Genomic DNA, 17,190 nt, shown 5'->3' on the forward strand with positions numbered 1-17,190 from the left:
CCTGCTTCGGCGGGGAGGGCGGGATATAAATAAAATGATTGATTGATTGATTGATTGATTGATTGAAGGAACAGGGAAGCTGAGGATTCTCCAAGGGAATTAGAAACGGCTGTGATTCCTGTTTTCATGCATGTTTGTGTCCCCCCCAATCACTTAGAAAGAAAAAAAAACATTAACCATCAACGATAGCCCAGAAGAGCATCTTACCGAGTGGCATTTTCCAAAGCTCTGGAGAACGATGCATAATTGTCGGATGAGTGCTGGAGGGAATAAAACCAGGAGGCTGCATCCAGCACCATGGGATTAGAGTCCTCTCCCCCCAATGAATTCTGGAGAGCCCGGTAGAAGATGGTTTTGCTGTCAGAACGACCTTGGCTTTCTTCAAATCGCTATTTGGAAGGGAGGGGGAAAAGTGTACTTAGAAGAAAGAAACGAGCACAAATTCAAAAGACCACCCCTGCTATGTTTCTACGTTTTCTGATTCTAACCGTGTCCTGAAAGAAGCGCTGAAGGGCTGCATCAGTGCAGTGCTAGAGTTGCCAAGTCCAATTCAAGAAATATCTGGGGAAATAATGAAGGGTAGGGGCACCTTCTTTTGGGGCTCATAGAATTGGACCCTCTGGTCCAATCCTTTTGAAACTTGGAGGGTGTTTTCAGGAGAGTCACCAGATGCTATACTGAAAATGTGGGTCCTCTGCCTCAAAAGACAGTCCTCCCAGAGCCTCAGATACCCATACATCAATTCTCCATTATACCCTATGGGAATTGGTCTCCATAAGGAATAATGGAGTGCCCAGCAGACATCCTCCCCGCCCCTGCTTTCTGATGACCCTGAAGGGAGGGGAGGGCCTCCAAACTGGGGGATCCCCTGCCTCTACCTGGGGATTGGCAACCCTGTGCGGTATGCAGATTTGTTTGCATTTCTCTACTGATGCTTGGCACACTCACCGAAGCATATTTAAAAGAAAACTGCTGCCCCCAAACTGCAACTCAGAATGTCAGGGGTCTCCAACTTTTTGAGCTGTGGGCCCCTTTGGAATTGCTGCCTTGGAAAGAGGGGTCAGCCACAAAATGGCTGCCACAGAATAAGTAGTAGGCTTGCCAGTCTGCAGATCCTAGTTGCCAGTTTTGCAGGCTCCTCCCCACCACTAGCCAGCTGGCCGGCAGGGGGAAGCCCCACTCCAACAGCCACCATGTGCCTTTATGTCTTGGCAGACTTAGAAGAAGCCTGCAAGCTGCCTGTGCTTTGGACTGTATGTATGCCTTTAAATTCTGTGCTTAGTGCCTGGATGGGGGAGCAAGAGGAAAGCTGGGTGGGGCAAGTAAGCAGAGCCACATGGGTCTTCCTGGTGAGTGTGTAAAAGGATGAGAAGTGAGCAGAGTCCCTCTGTTTGTTTGGAGGAAAACTCCACCCCCTAGGCTGCTCTGCTTTCTTTTACCTGTTAGTCTGAAGAAGTTGGTTGAAATACAGTAGATGGTTACATTCAGCAGCTCCAGTAAATAAATTGCCCCAGTGAGATCACAAAAATGTGCCTTTGCAAACTACATTTATTTTGGTTGCTTTGTCACTGTGTGTGGGTGTTCATTTTCACTTAGGGGAAGTGCAGTCAGCTGCTGGAGAATGAAGAAATGAAGACAGTATTCAGGGGAACTGCACTGATGTGTTTTTATTTGTTTAGGGAACCGGAAAGTATCCTGGCTCAACTCCCGAAGTCTCCCAGCTCCCCACCCCAAAGTCCCCAGTTAACTCACTGAAAATGTCAAGACAGTATACGATTGCAATAAAAAAGGCCAACGCCATGCTGGGAATTATCAAGAAGGGCATTGAAAACAAATCAGCCAGTATCATAATACACCTGTATAAATCAATGGTGCGGTCTCATTTGGAATACTGTGTACAACTCTGGTCATCGCACCTCAAAAAGGATATTATAGCATTGGAAAAAGTCCAGAAAAGGGCAACTAGAATGATTAAAGGTTTGGAACACTTTCCCTATGAAGAAAGGTTAAAACGCTTGGGGCTCTTTAGCTTGGAGAAACGTCGACTGCGGGGTGACATGATAGAGGTTTACAAGATTATGCATGGGATGGAGAAAGTAGAGAAAGAAGTCCTTTTCTCCCTTTCTCACAATACAAGAACTCGTGGGCATTCAATGAAATTGCTGAGCAGTCAGGTTAAAATGGATAAAAGGAAGTACTTCTTCACCCAAAGGGTGATTAACATGCGGAATTCACTGCCACAGGAGGTGGTGGCGGCTACAAGCATTAAGAGGGGATTGGATAAAAATATGGAGCAGAGGTCCATCAGTGGCTATTAGCCTCAGTATGTGTGTGTGTGTGTGTGTATGTATACACACACACACACATACACACATACTCTCTCGGCTTGACTTCACAAACGAAGATTTAAGAAAGGTGCAGTAGTCCACGTCTGCTGCAGGCTCGCTGGTGGCTGACAAGAACAATGCGGAACAGGCAGGTCCGGCCACAGTGGCTGCAGGGAAAAGTCTGATTTGGGGTTGGTGCTGTAGCAGTGCGATTCTTCCTCAATCTCCTTTTGTCCTCAAGACCAGCTATGCGTGCGTTCTCAAAAGAAGAAACAGCCTGGTGGATGGTGTGCCTCCATGCTTTGCGATCTGAGGCTAGGTCAGACCACTGGTGATGGTTGATGCAACAGGTACCAAGAGATTTCTTCAAGGAGTCCTTGTACCTCTTCTTTGGTGCCCCTCTATTTCGATGGCCAGTGGAAAGTTTGCCATACAGGGCAATCTTGGGAAGGCGGTGGTTTTCCATCCTGGAAATATGCCCTGCCCAGTGCAGCTGCATCTTCAACAGCAGTGCCTCGATGCTTGTAACCTCCGCCCGCTTGAGGACTTCAGTGTTGGTCACAAAGTCACTCCAGTGGATGCTGAGGATGGTGCGAAGGCAGCGCTGATGAAAGCGCTCAAGGGGTTGCAGGTGATGACGGTATAAAACCCACGATTCGGAGCCGTAGATGAGGGTTGTCATCACAACCGCTTTGTAAACATTGATCTTTGTGCCTTTTTTCAGATGCTTGTTGCTCCACACTCTTTTATGCAGTCGGCCAAATGCACGGTTTGCCTTTGCCAGCCTATTGTCAATCTCCTTGTCGATCTTGGCATCTGAGGAGATGATGCACCCCAGGTAGCTGAACTGCTGGACTGTCTTCAAAACTTATTCACCCACAGTGATGCAAGGAGGGTGATAATCTTCCTGGGGTGCAGACTGGTGGAGAACTTCTGTCTTCTTCAGACTAACTTCTAGGCCGAATAGCTTGGCAGCCTCTGCAAAGCAGGACATCATATGCTGCAGAGCTGATACCGAGTGGGAGACGAGTGCAGCATCATCAGCAAACAGTAGCTCTCGGATAAGTTTTTCCATTGTCTTGGAGTGGGCCTTTAGTCACCTCAGGTTGAACAGGCTGCCATCGGTGCGATAGCGGATGTAGACACCATCATCATCATCTAAATCTACTGCGGCTCTTTGAAACATCATGCTAAAGAAGATTGTAAAGAGAGTTGGTGCGAGAACACAGCCTTGCTTTACACCTATGCCTATTGGGAAGGGCTCCAAGAGATCGTTGCAGTGTCTGACTTGGCCTCGCTGGTCTTCAGGTAGCTGGATGATCATGCTGAGGAACCTTGGGGGACATCCTAAACGTTCCAAGATTTGCCACAGGCCTTTCCTGCTAATAAGAACATAAGAACATAAGAGAAGCCATGTTAGATCAGGCCAATGGCCCATCCAGTCCAACATTCTGTGTCACACAGCGGCCAAATATATATATATATATATATACACACACACACACTGTGGCTAATAGCCACTGATGGACCTCTGCTCCATATTTTTATCTAACCCCTTCTTGAAGGTGGCTATGCTTGTGGACGCCACCACCTCCTGTGGCAGTGAATTCCACATGTTAATCACCCTTTGGGTGAAGAAGTACTTCCTTTTATCCGTTTTAACCTGTCTGCTCAGCAATTTCATCGAATGCCCACGAGTTCTTGTATTGTGAGAAAGGGAGAAAAGTACTTCTTTCTCTACTTTCTCCATCCCATGCATTATCTTGTAAACTTCTATCATGTCACCCCTCAGTCGACGTTTCTCCAAGCTAAAGAGCCCTAAGCGTGGGTACAAGTCTCTCTGGGGCAGTGATGCTCTGTCTTCTTGATGCTTGGGAGGCAATAATGGGAGGGCTTCTGGAGTTCTGGGCCCTGCTGGTGGACCTCCTGAGGACACCTGAGTTTTGGCCTCTGTGTGACACAGAGTGTTGGACTGGATGTGTCTGCCCTGATCCAACATGGCTTCTCCTATGTCTGAGCAAGTGATGCTCTGCATTCTTGGTGCTTGGGGGGCCACAGTGCGGGGAGCTTCTGGAGTTCTGGCCCCCGCTGGTGGGCCTCCTGAGGGCACCTGGGTTTTGGCCTCTGTGTGACACAGAGTCTTGGGCTGGATGGGCCACTGGCCTGATCCAACATGGCTTTTCTTATGTTGCTTATTAAGTGTTGATAAGACAAATTTAAGGCACAACTTTTTTTCCTATTTCTTGTTTTTATGATCCTGCAACTTCTATGAAATGCAATTAGCATTGTTTTGGGAAGAAGGATTGTTCCTGTGGTCTATTACATCTTAGAAATACAATTTTGCATTCAAAGAGAAGCACAGAATGCCCATTTCTAGCATCATGCCTGAATTTCACAACGGAGTTGTGTCGTCCCCCCCACCCCCACCAAAAGCCCCTGGGGTCAGGCTGAGCGAGATCCGCTCGAGTGGGGTGGAGAGTGGCCTTTGTGGGCTTGCTGTTTCTGCTTCAGAATCGGTCATTAGGGATTCTCCAGATTTTATCAACATGCTAGAGGACATAAAACAGATTGATGAAGATTATATTCTAGTTAATTTAGATGTTAATGCTCTCTGCACAAGCATCCCACAGAAGAAGAATGCATTAACATTAGCATTAGTGAGGACTATTTACACAAGACAGCACCTATCTACTTGCTTTCTATTGGCTTTGGCAAAAAAACATGTTAAGTAAGATTTACTTCCCTTTTGATGAAAAGTTAGTTCTCGTAGCAAATTAAGGGAACATTGTTGTTCCCTGAAGACCCGGTTCCTTTTTCTGAGAATTTTGAGTCGTAGAATCCTAGAGTTGGAAGGGACCTCCAGGGTCATCTAGTCCAACCAGTTTGGTGTAGTGGTGAAGTGCGCGGACTTTTATCTGGGAGAACCGGGTTTGATTCCCCACTCCTCCACTTGCACCTGCTGGAATGGCCTCAGGTCAGCCACAGTTCTCACAGAGTCATCCTTGAAAGGGCAGCTTCTGAGAGAGCTCTCTCAGCCCCACTGACCTCACAGGGTGTCTGTTGTGGGGGGAGAAGATTTAAGAGATTGCAAGCTGCTCTGAGTCCCTGATTCAGAGAGAAGGGTGGGGTATAAATCTGCAGTCCTCTTCTTCTTCTTCTTCATTTTGGCCCTTCGGTGGAAACAGAAGATCACCTTTTGCACTACTAACCCCCAAGCAGACCACCAGGAAGAGCGCAGCAACAGCACCTCTATTGCCGGAGCTGCCCCAAATCCTGGGGTCTTAGCAGTGCATTAGGCCAGGGCTTCTGCAAGCAAAACTCACAGCGTTCTTCAAACCTCACCTGGTGTTGGAGACTCTGGTGAGAAACTGACGAGCCCAAATTCAACAGGAAGTTGGATCCTCTGTCTTGAGAACTGAATGTAGACCGATGAGGCCTCAGCCTTCAGGGGATTGGCCAGCTTAGCAAAACTCACACACCTGTTGTGTGAACACCAGTTCCTGTGGTTGGAAACGCTCTCTCCCTGAACTGTGCAGGGGGGCTCCTGTTTATTTCTGCCACAACAGAGGAAGACAACCAACCCCCCAGGGATGGCTATGAGGAAGGACGCCCCCCCCCATGACAGCAGGCCTGGGCCCAGGTTGGGAGGAGGAAGCCCTCCACCATGGGGGAAGAGGGGCTCCGAGGAAGGACTGGACTTCAGGGTCCCAGGCAAAGGGTGCGGGGAAGGCAGCTGCACTGGGCAGCTGTGAGGGAAGCAAGTTTTTGCAAGGGGAAGGAAGGCGGGAGCAGGAGCAAGTGCTCCGAAAACAGCCGGGCCACGGGCGGGCCCCAAGGTGTGCAGCTCAGTGGGAAAGACCCACACAACAGGAAACTGGAGCAGCAAAGGCATCACCTCCCAGCAAAGTCCAGCTCCGGCCCTGCCCCACTGCCCTTGGGGGTCATGATTTGGGTCCGGGAGAGGCCAGTGGAGCAGAGCCTGTGTGAGATGACTCGAGAGATGCCTCTTTGGGAGCTGAAAAGGGGAGGGACAGTGGCTCAGTGGTAGAGCATCTGCTTGGGAAGCAGAAGGTCCCAGGTTCAATCCCTGGCATCTCCAAAAAAGGGTCCAGGCAAATAGGTGTGAAAAACCTCAGCCTGAGACCCTGGAGAGCAGGGGAGGAACTGTGGCTCAGTGGTAGAGCATCTGCTTGGGAAGCAGAAGGTCCCAGGTTCAATCCCTGGCATCTCCAAAAAGGGTCCAGGCAAATAGGTGTGAAAAACCTCAGCCTGAGACCCTGGAGAAAGAGCCGCTGCCAGTTTGAGTAGACAATATTGACTTGGATGGACCCAGGGGGGTCTGATTCAGTAGAAGGCAGCTTTATATGCCCAATGCCCAGCGGGGCGGGGGGCAGTTTTTAATTCTTTGGGCTCCACATATTGCTGAGGCTGTCAGCAAAGGTACTAGACAAGGCTGCCCGCTTTCGCCATTGCTGTTCATAATGACTCTTGAAATTTTACTGATGCAGATTCAAGAAGAAAAAGATCTAGAAGGATTACAAATAAAAGGCTATACCTATAAGTACAGAGCATTTGCTGATGATATAATGTTTATAAATGAAAATCCTATACAAGCTACACCTTTGTTATTAACGAGAATACAAGAGTTTGGGGAGTTGGCGGGACTTTATATAAATAAAGAAAAATCAAAAATTTTGTGCAAGAATATGCAGATAAATAGACAACAAGAATTACAAAGACTAACGGGTTGTGAAGTTGCCTCTAAGGTTAAATACCTAGGGGTAGAGATAACAATGAAAAATATTGATTTGTTCAGGAACAATTATGAAAAACTATGGCGTAAAATAGACGAAGATATGTTAAAGTGGAACAAGCTCAACTTGTCCTTGTTGGGCAGAATAGCTGCATTAAAAATGAATATTTTACCAAGGATTATGTATTTGTTTCAAACCACCTATTGTGAAAGATGCTAAACAGTTTGATAAATGGCGAAGGAAAATTTCGGAATTTGTGTGGGCCGGGAAGAAACCAAGAATTAAAATGAAAGTCTTGACAGATGCAAGAGAGAGAGGTGGATTCCAATTACCAGATTTGAAACTGTATCATGAAGCAATTTGTTTAGTATGGATGAAAGAATGGATGACGCTGTTAAATAAAAAACTTTTAGTGTTGGAAGGCCATGGAAAAAAATTCGGCTGGCATGCATATTTGTATTATGGAAAAAAGAAGATGGATGGTCTTTTCTCTCACCATTATATAAGAAGTAATCTATTAAATGTGTGGACAAAGTATAAGAAATATGGTGATGAGAGGAGACCTTTGTGGATAGTGCCAGCTGAAGTGATAAAGTTAACAGCCAAAACAGTTAATGAAAAACAGCTATCATATAACCAGTTACTAAAAATACAAAGTGGGAAAATAGAACTGAAAACTGCAGAAGAACTGAGTTACAAATATGATTGGTTTCAAATGCAACAAATAAAAAGCTTGATGGAGAATGATATTAAAGCCGAAGGAATAAGGAAAGAACAAACAGAAATGGAAAGAGTTCTGCTTGGAGACAATGAGAAATTAATCTCAAAAGTATACAAATTACTTTTACAATGGTCTACAGAAGATGAAGTAGTGAAATCTCAAATGATAAAATGGGCAGTTAATGTAAATAAAGAAATAAAGATGGAATCTTGGGAGTATCTGTGGAAGAACTCTATGAAACTCGCAACATGTCATAGTATTAAAGAAAACTGTTTTAAGATGATGTATAGATGGCATATGACTCAAAAAAAAAATAGCAAAGATGAATAACAAGATGCCAGATAGGTGTTGGAAATGTAAAAAGCATGAAGGTTCTTTCTACCATATGTGGTGGACTTGTGAAAGGGCTAAAATGTTTTGGCAGATGATTCAGCAAGAGATCTCTAAGATTCTGGGATATGAATTCAACAAAGAGGCAGAGACTTTTCTGCTGGGATCGAAATGGTATCGAAAGCTTTGGTATCGAAAGCTTTGGTAAGGTCAACAAAAGTCACATATAGACCCTTGTTCTGTTCCCTGCATTTCTCTTGGAGCTGCCTGAGAACAAATACCATGTCGGTGGTGCTCCTGTTAGCTCTGAAGCCTCACTGGCTCTCTGGGAGGAGTTCTGCAATGGTGGGCACCAGTCTGTTCAGGAGTATTCTAGCAAGGATTTTGCCTGCGATGGAGAGCAGGGTTATCTCCCGGTAGTTGAAGCAGTCTGACTTTTCCCCTTTGTTCTTGTGTAGAGTAATGATGATTGCATCGCGAAAGTCCTGTGGTAGTTTGCCTTGTTCCCAGCATGTGACAAGTACTTTGTGAAGTGTGCTATGTAGTACTATGCCCCCATGCTTCCAGATCTCTGGTGGGATTGCCTCAACTCCCGCTGCCTTGCCACTTTTCAGTTGCTTGATGGCTTTAACAGTCTCTTCTAGGGTGGGGATCACATCCAACTCTGTTTTCACTGGTTGAAGTGGGGTGAGGTGGATTGCTGAATCTTGAACTACGCGATTGGCACTGAAGAGAACCTGAAAATACTCCGACCACCGGTTCAGTATGGATGCCTTGTCTGTGAGGAGCACTTGGCCGTCTGCACTATGCAAGGGACTCTGAGCCTGATATGATGGACCATATACTGCCTTCAGGGCTTCGTAAAACCCTCTTAAATCACCAGTGTCTGCACACAGCTGGGTTCTCTCTGCAAGCTTGGTCCACCACTCGTTCTGAATGTCTCGAAGCTTGCGCTGGAGGTTGCTACATGCAGCGCAAAAGGTTGCTTTTTTCCCGGGACAGGAGGGCTGAGCAAGATGTGCTTGGTAGGCAGATCTCTTTTTCGCCAGTAATTCTTGGATCTCTTGATTGTTCTCGTCAAACCAGTCCTTGTTCTTCCTTGTGGAGAACCCGAGGACTTCTTCAGAGGTCAACAGGATGGTAGTTTTTAGGTGTTCCCAGAGTGCTTCCGGAGAAGGGTCTGTGGGGCAACTGGGGTCCTCAATTCTTGTCTGGAGTTTTGCCTGGAAGGCAGCTTTAACTTCGGCTGACTGAAGGCTGCCAACCTGAAACTTCCTCTGGGGGATACCGCCTCTCCTGGGTGTAGATTTAAAGTGAAGACGGAGATTGCAGTGTACAAGACGATGATCCGTATGACATTCTGCACTGGGCATTACTCGGGTGTGTAAGACATCTCGAAGGTCTCTCTGGTGCACCAGAATGTAGTCAATAAGGTGCCAATGCTTGGACTGTGGGTGCATCCAGGTTGTCTTCAGACTGTTCTTCTGCTGGAATATAATGTTGGTGATGGTGAGCTGATGCTCCATGCAGAATTCTAGCAGGAGGCGCCCGTTATCATTGCAGTTGCCAATGCTGTGTTTGCCAAGTACTCCTTTCCAGGCTTCCGAGTCTTTACCTACTCTGGCATTGAAGTCGCCAAGGATGATCACCTTGTCCTCTATAGGGGTCTTCCGTACGAGGTTGCGTAGATCAGCATAGAACTTGTTCTTTTCTGCAGGATCTGCTTGAAGGGTTGGGGCATACACACTGAAGAGTGTTGCATGCTGCTTGTTTTGAAGTGGGAGGCGCATGGACATGATGCGATCTGAGTGACCTGTTGGCAGGTTTTCGAGTTTAGAGGCAATGGAGCCAATGCCAGAAAGGCGGCTCTCAGCCTTTGACTTACCCGACCAGTAGAGGGTATAGCCAGCACCGTGTTCTTGAAGACTACCTTCCTCAGGGAAACGGACCTCACTGAGAGCTGCTATGTTGATATTCAACCTGAGAAGTTCGTGGGCAACTAGAGCAGAGCGTCATTCAGGGCGACCACTGTCTACTGTGTCAAGCATGGTTCTGATGTTCCAACACACAAGCTTTAGTCTTTGCACATTTTGTGAGGCAGGTGCATGCCTTTTCTTTGTTGTTATTTTTCGACCGCAAGTAAGCATGCCCGTTGACCGCAGCTAGCCAACTGGGGGGGGGGGAGACGAGCTTTGTTTAGGCCACCTTTTCTAGGCCCCTCTCCATACAGAGCAAGCAGTGCTGTCCCTAAATAAGGCTGCTTGGTCGTTCAGGGTGCTGCCGAAAAATGCTTTTGTCTCCAGGTCAGCATCAGGCGACCAATACCCTGAACCGCCTACATGCAGGATCGGGACTGCGGCTTCCAGTGGCATCTTCCACCTGCCGTTTCGCCCCTTGCCCATCGCTGCAGGACTTGGTATGATGTGGGTTGTGGATGTGGATACCCTTCAGGCCTGCGCAGAGGAATTTTTAGGTGAAGCACAGTGTGCGCAGTACTGGCTCCACCCTTTCACCTTGGGGTCATCTGCCATGGCCCAGTAAGCCAGGACGCCGGCAGCGAGTCCTCCAGGTGGTAGGTGTTACATTAATGAGCTCTGTCTGCCCGGGCTTGATGTTAGAGTTTTCCTTCTCTTGGCTGGCGAGGTTGGTGAGCCCAGCCTGTCCATCCAGTTATACCGCCGGACATTCGGTCGCACCATGACGTGGCAAACTCTGTGAAAAACGGGGGGGACCAGCGAGAAGTAATGGATGAAGTAATGTAGGAGACGCCATTGCAGTGAACATCTGCCAGGCAAAGCCAGACAGTGACCACGCAGCGTTCACTACACTGGGAAAGGAGAGGCGATGTATTGCGCATACACTTTCCCTGGGGGGGCAGGACACCCAGAGGAAGCCCCCCCCCCCATATATATATACTGTATATACACACACACATATATTGGCCACTGTGTGACACAGAGTGTTGAACTGGATGGGCCATTGGCCTGACCCAACATGGCTTCTCTTATGTTCTTATGTGATACAGAGTGTTGAACTGGATGGGCCATTGGCCTGATCCAACATGGCTTCTCTTATGTTCTTATGTTCTAGTTGGACCTGACAACCCTAAGAAGTAGCCCACCACAAAATGGCTGCTGTACCTTATCTTCCGTCACACAACAAAGATCCTTATGCAGTTGTGGCCACTTCTGCCAAAACAATATGTTCCTAAATCTGCACAACCAATCAAGCCTCCAAAGGCCAATTAGAAGCCTTGCTGGCCAAAAGCCCCACTTTCTAAAAACACTTGGTGGACACCAGGAAAAGTGTCAGTAGGCACTGCGGTGTCCATGAGCACCATGTTGGCAGTTCCTGCAGTAAACTATGCTTCTAATAAGCACCAGGCCAGCTCCATTGGAAGATCAGAGACTGAAAAGAAGGAGCTTTGCACAGATTACAAATTAACAGACCTGGACACTGGGACAGGCAAGTCAGATTCTGACTCTCAAAGAGGGCTGACAACTCCAGATCGGGAAATTCCTCAACATTTGGGGGTGGAACCTGGGCAAGGGGGGACCCCAACAGGGCATAATCCCATAGAGTTCACCTTCCAAAGAAGTCCTTTGGGGGAAGTGAACCAGGGGAACTGATCTCTGCTGTTTGGAGATCTGCTGTAATTCTGGAAGTTCTCAGCCTCTAATGCAGGGGTGGGGAACCTTTTTTCTGCTAAGGACCATTTGAATATTTATAACATCATTTGTGGATAGGCTTGCCAATTCCCAGGTCCCAGCGGGGGTTCTTCCACTTTTCTAGGCTCCTTCCCACCCCCAGTCAGCTGGCTGGCGGGGGGAAGCCCCACCCCCAGAGGACCATATGCCTTTCCACTTCCAGAGGCTTCAGTCTCCGATTGAAAGGCTTCCTCTTGGGATGGTGTGTCTGTGTTACTTTGAAGAAGTTGACAGCAACTCGTGAGTAGAGAGGCCAATCCCTCGCTTCAGAGACGCCAGAAACCCCCCACCCCTGCCACCCCTCCCTTTATGTGGAAACTGCAGCTGCTCCCAGCAGAGCTTTAAAGGCACCCACGTACCCCAGCAGCAGTCCTTCAGAATGCCCACCACTCAGACTCCTCGAGTGGCCTGACATTCCCCACAAGCGGCCCTCGGGCCTGACATTCCCCACCCCTGCTCTAATGGGTGCCGCCCCAGGTCGTAGTTTGGGTGGCTTGGCTGGAGAAGCAACCCTGAGCAGGAGATTTGCATTCAAACAAAGGAAAGCAGAGATCTTCTGAATTCTGGCCCATTTAGAGTTGCTCGAGCAGCTTCTGAACCATTGAAAGTTCCAGCCAGCAACAAGGACAGACATCAACCAAACACCCCCATGGTCAGCAGACCCAAGAATTTGTGGAGGTTTCTATTTTTCCCCGTCATGAAAGGAATGAAGCATTCTGGAAATATTTTTGTCTTGTCCTTCTGTTTTTCAAGCGTATGCTCCCCTAACCTTTCCCATGAAAAACCGGTAACCCAAGAATCCCCTGTGACATTGTTGGCAACACACAAGATCCCAGGTCCACAGTAGCTTAACAATTTAGCCCGAATGATCTCTTTCCAAAACGTTCCAGACGCGAGGCCAGTGGCCAATAAACTCCCTGTTATATATGTGATCTGAAACGTGTATATAGTATGGGGTTCTTGCCTGGCTCATTGGAGCCTGTAGGACTGAGCTTGGGGACTCGGGAACAATGGCCAGTAGGATCCAAATCCCCGTTGCCCTGCTCCAATCACAGGCCCCCTGCTGGTTTGAATAGTCCAATAGCACACTAGCATGGGAACCTTGAACGTAGATATAGTTGGCCCAGTCTGGAGTCTTAAGAGTGCAGCCCTATGCTATGCTATGCTATGCTATTAAAAGAGCTATGTTCACTACCACCTCGCCTCTTCCTTGCGTTGAACCCACTATATTATACTCCCTCACTGAAATACCCAAAGCACTAACAATTAGAGCGAGCAGAGCGCTCTGAAACTGGTGAATTAAGTTCTACCCTTCTCGAAGCCTGTGGATCTTTCTGTGAAACTTTGCCATTATTGGACTACACAATTCAGGTTTTTCAGGAGAACCAAAAATCAGTTTCAATTCGTTTGTCTTGTAAGCTGTGCTTCTGATTTAGCTCTGTGGGCCCCACAAAGGCATCAGCTAGCCAAGCTCTCACAAATAGGGTTGCCATCTTCCAGGGGGTAGCTGGAGATCTCCCGGAATGGCAACTTATCGCCAGGTGACAGAGATCCGTTCCCCCGGAGAAAACGGCTGCTTTGGAAGGTAGACTCTATGGCATTGTAGCCTGCTGGGGTTCTGCCCCACCCAAATTCTGCCTTCCTCAGCCCCCACCCACCCAAATCTCCAGGAATTTCCCAGCTTGGAACTGGCAACTCCGCAAACAGTGGATGAGCAAGGAAGGTGGGGGGTAGAAATTCCAATACTTGGAACTTTAGATTATAGGTAAGGGCTAACATGATGGAATTTTCCTCCATTAAGAGAAGATCTATCTATCTATCTATCTATCTATCTATCTATCTATCTATCTATCTATCTATCTATCTATCTATCTATCTGTCTGTCTGTCTGTCTGTCTGTCTGTCTGTCTGTCTGTCTGTCTGTCCGTCTGTCCATCCGTCCGTCCATCCATCCATCCATCCATCCATGTACCCATCTATTCATCTATTATATGGGCTTTTAGGTCACCCTTCCCTGTATGCAGGCCTCAGGACAGCTTACGTCAAGGTAAAACCAGGGCTTTTTTTGTAGCAGGAACTCCTTTGCATATCAGACCACGCACGCCTGATGTAACCAATCCTCTAAGAGCTTACAGTAGGCTGCAAGCTCTTGGAGGACTGGCTACGTCAGGGGGTGTGGCCTAATATGCAAAGGAGTTCCTGCTACAAAAAAAGCCCTAGGTAAAACAGTAAAACAACATACAGTCTGAGTCAATATAAAAAATAATATCAAAGTATCAAATTCTAATTCAAACCATTCAGGTGTCTCAATGCAATGTCCCAACTTCTGAAAGTAGGCAAGGGGGGCTGGGGAACCTGAAAACACCGGATAGTTATTAGCCCGTTGCAGTCCCCAACCAAAGACCTGGTGGGACATCTCTGCTTTACAGGTCCTGCAAAAAGGTACAAATCCTGCAAGAGCACAAAACATTGGCTTAACGAGGAAAAACTAATCTGGAACCCCATTTCACCATCAATACTCCTCCGTCAGGGGTCCCCAACCCCCGTCCATGGCCTGTTAGCAACCGGGCCATGAGTTGTATAATTATTTCATTATATATTACAATATAGTAGTAGTAGTAGTAGTAGTAGTAATAATAATAATAATAATAATAATAATAATAATAATAATAATAATAATAATAATAATAATAATAATAATAATAATAATAATAATAATAAAAACATTGGATGTATATCCTGCCCTCCACTCCAAATCTCAGAGTGGCTCACAATCTCCTTTATCTTCTTCCCCACAACTGTGGCCCTGTGAGGTGGGTGGGGCTGAGAGAGCTCTTCCAGAAGCTGCCTTTTCAAGGACAGCTCCTGTGAGAGTGATGGCTGACCCAAGGCCATTCCAGCAGGTGCAAGTGGAGGAGTGGGGAATCAAACCAGGTTCTCCCAGCTAAGAGTCCACACACTTAACCACTGCACCAAAATAAAGTGCACAACTGTATTATCCACTGTGCACAATTGCACTTAACCACTGCACCAAAATAAAGTGCACAACTGTATTATCCACTGTGCACAATTGCACTTAACCACTGCACCAAAATAAAGTGCACAACTGTATTATCCACTGTGCACAATTGCACTTAACCACTGCACCAAAATAAAGTGCACAATTGAAACCATCCCCCCCTCCCCAGGTCCGTGGAAAAATTGTCCTCCACAAAACTGGTCCCTGGTGCCAAAAAGGTTGGGGACCGCTGCTCTAAGTATTGGAGTTTTGTGAGAAAAAATTCTACTTTGTGAGCTACTGGCATTAAAGTCGTGAGCTGCTGCATACATTAGTTTGCTCTGGGGCCATTTTTCCTGAGCTAAGACTAAAACATGTGCACCAGGGGCTTTAAGACCATGAGCTGGCTCATGCTAACTCAGGCGAAACACTGCTCACCGTCTGCAGGCCTCGGATTCAGCAGGAGCTCACAGGAACACAGCTCCTGAACCTTTCTGAGGGTTCCCCCTCCTTCTCCCCACCTTGTCCATTGAATAGTAGGTGCAGCTGCATAACAATCCCTGGATGAGCTCCACCACCTATTTTTCTACAAAGCGACCCCTGACCATCTGTATTTCTTTATGCAGTTGTGTGTGGAAGAGTGTATAAATGACAAGAGTCCTCACCTGCAATCTGAAATGGTACGGACCCAAGATAAGTCATCTACCATTTGTGAAAAAGAGGCCTTCTCTATGCAGTTATTTTACATGGCTTGTATGCATCTGGTTTGCATCAGAAGAACTTGAAAATGTTTCCACAATTCAGTATAGGACGTCAAACCGGCGTGTGGGACATGCTACACGTGGAATAATGGTGATGGCTTTTCCAAAGATCCAGAGGAATTACAAAAGAGTTGGAGAATGAAAAGGCATGAATCATACAGACCAGAGTTAAACCAAAGCAAGGGATGCATTAAATGAATCCTTCCACTCACTGCGAAGGGGATCCGCATTATGACAGTATTTGGAGAGAAGGGATCAGAGGTGAACATATTTTGGGATTCACTCCTAACTCTATGATGAAATAATACTAGGGTTGCCAATCCCCAGGTGGGGGCAGGGGAGCCCCCAGCTTGGAGGCCCTCCCCCCGCCTCAGGGTCATCAGAAAGCAAGGGTGGGAGGAAAAGTCTTCTGGACACTCCACTATTCCCTATGGAGACTGATTCCCATAGAGTATAATGGAGAATTGATCTGCGAGTATCTGGGGCTTTGGGGGGAGGTGTTTTGAGGTAGAGGCACCAAAATTTCAGCGTAGCATCCAGTGCCTCTTCCCAAAATACCCTCCAAGTTTCAAAAAGATTGGATCAGGGGGTCCAATTCTATGAGCCCCCAAAGGTGCTCCTATCCATTATTTCCAACAGAGGGGAAGCATTTAAAAGGTATGTCGTCCCTTGAAATGGGATGGCCAGAACTCCCTTTGGAGTTCAATGATGCTTGTCACAACCTTGCTACTGGCTCCACCCCCAAAGTCCCCTGGCTGCACCCCCAAAGTCCCCAGATATTTCTTGAATTGGACTTGGCAATCCTAAATAATACGGTTTGGGGTGAACCCTAGAGTGCCCATGACATGGTGACATCACTTCCGGTTTCATGGTTGGAAATGACATAATTACATTGTGGGACACCAGTCTGCCCCCACATTTTCCCCTTTGTTCACTGGAGCAAGGGCAGCAACGAGGGTGGGTGGGGACAAGGGTTTCCACACAGCCACTGGGTAACTTGCAGTAAGTGACCTTCCACATTTGAAAATGGGTTCAAACCCAGGTCCTAGCCTGACATTCTAACCATTATACCACACTGGCAGCAACTCGTGAGTAGAGATGTCAATCCCTCACTTCAGAGTCGCCGGAAATGGGGTGGGAGGGAAATGTCTGCTGAGCACATCATTATTCCCTATGTGGTGATCGATTCTCATAGGGTATAATGGGGAATTGATCTGGAGGTTTTGGGGGCTCTAGGGGAGCTGTTTTTTGAGGTAGAGGCACCAAATTTTCAGTATAGTATCTAGTGCCTCTGCCCAAAGTACCCCCCAAGTTTCAAAAGGATTGGACCAGGGGGTCCAATTCTATGAGCCCCAAATGAAGGTGCCCCTATCCTTCATTATTTCCTATGGAAGGAAGACATTTAAAAAGGTGTGCCGTCCCTTTAAATGTGATGGCCAGAACTCCCTTGGAGTTCAATTATGCTTGTCACACCCTTGTTCCTGGCTCCACCCCCAAAGTCCCCAGATATTTCTTGAATTGGACTTGGCAACCCTAAGTCTAGATGACATTTGAACCAGTGTTTATATCACTAATACACACACACAGCCATC

General features: G+C 47.2%; 1 protein-coding gene across 1 annotated transcript in view; it reads right to left on the bottom strand.

Annotated features, from left to right (window-relative positions):
* TG (thyroglobulin) overlaps window positions 1-17,190 on the bottom strand; it is a 234,104-nt gene that overhangs the window by 33,685 nt on the left and 183,229 nt on the right. Inside the window, exon 46 of the mRNA XM_060243108.1 lies at window positions 208-389. Within this exon, the coding sequence (XP_060099091.1) occupies window positions 208-389 (182 nt within the window). The remainder of the gene's footprint in view (window positions 1-207; window positions 390-17,190) is intronic.

This window comes from Heteronotia binoei, chromosome 7 (genome assembly GCF_032191835.1).
Source record: "Heteronotia binoei isolate CCM8104 ecotype False Entrance Well chromosome 7, APGP_CSIRO_Hbin_v1, whole genome shotgun sequence".
Classification (NCBI taxonomy): Eukaryota; Metazoa; Chordata; class Lepidosauria; order Squamata; family Gekkonidae; genus Heteronotia; species Heteronotia binoei.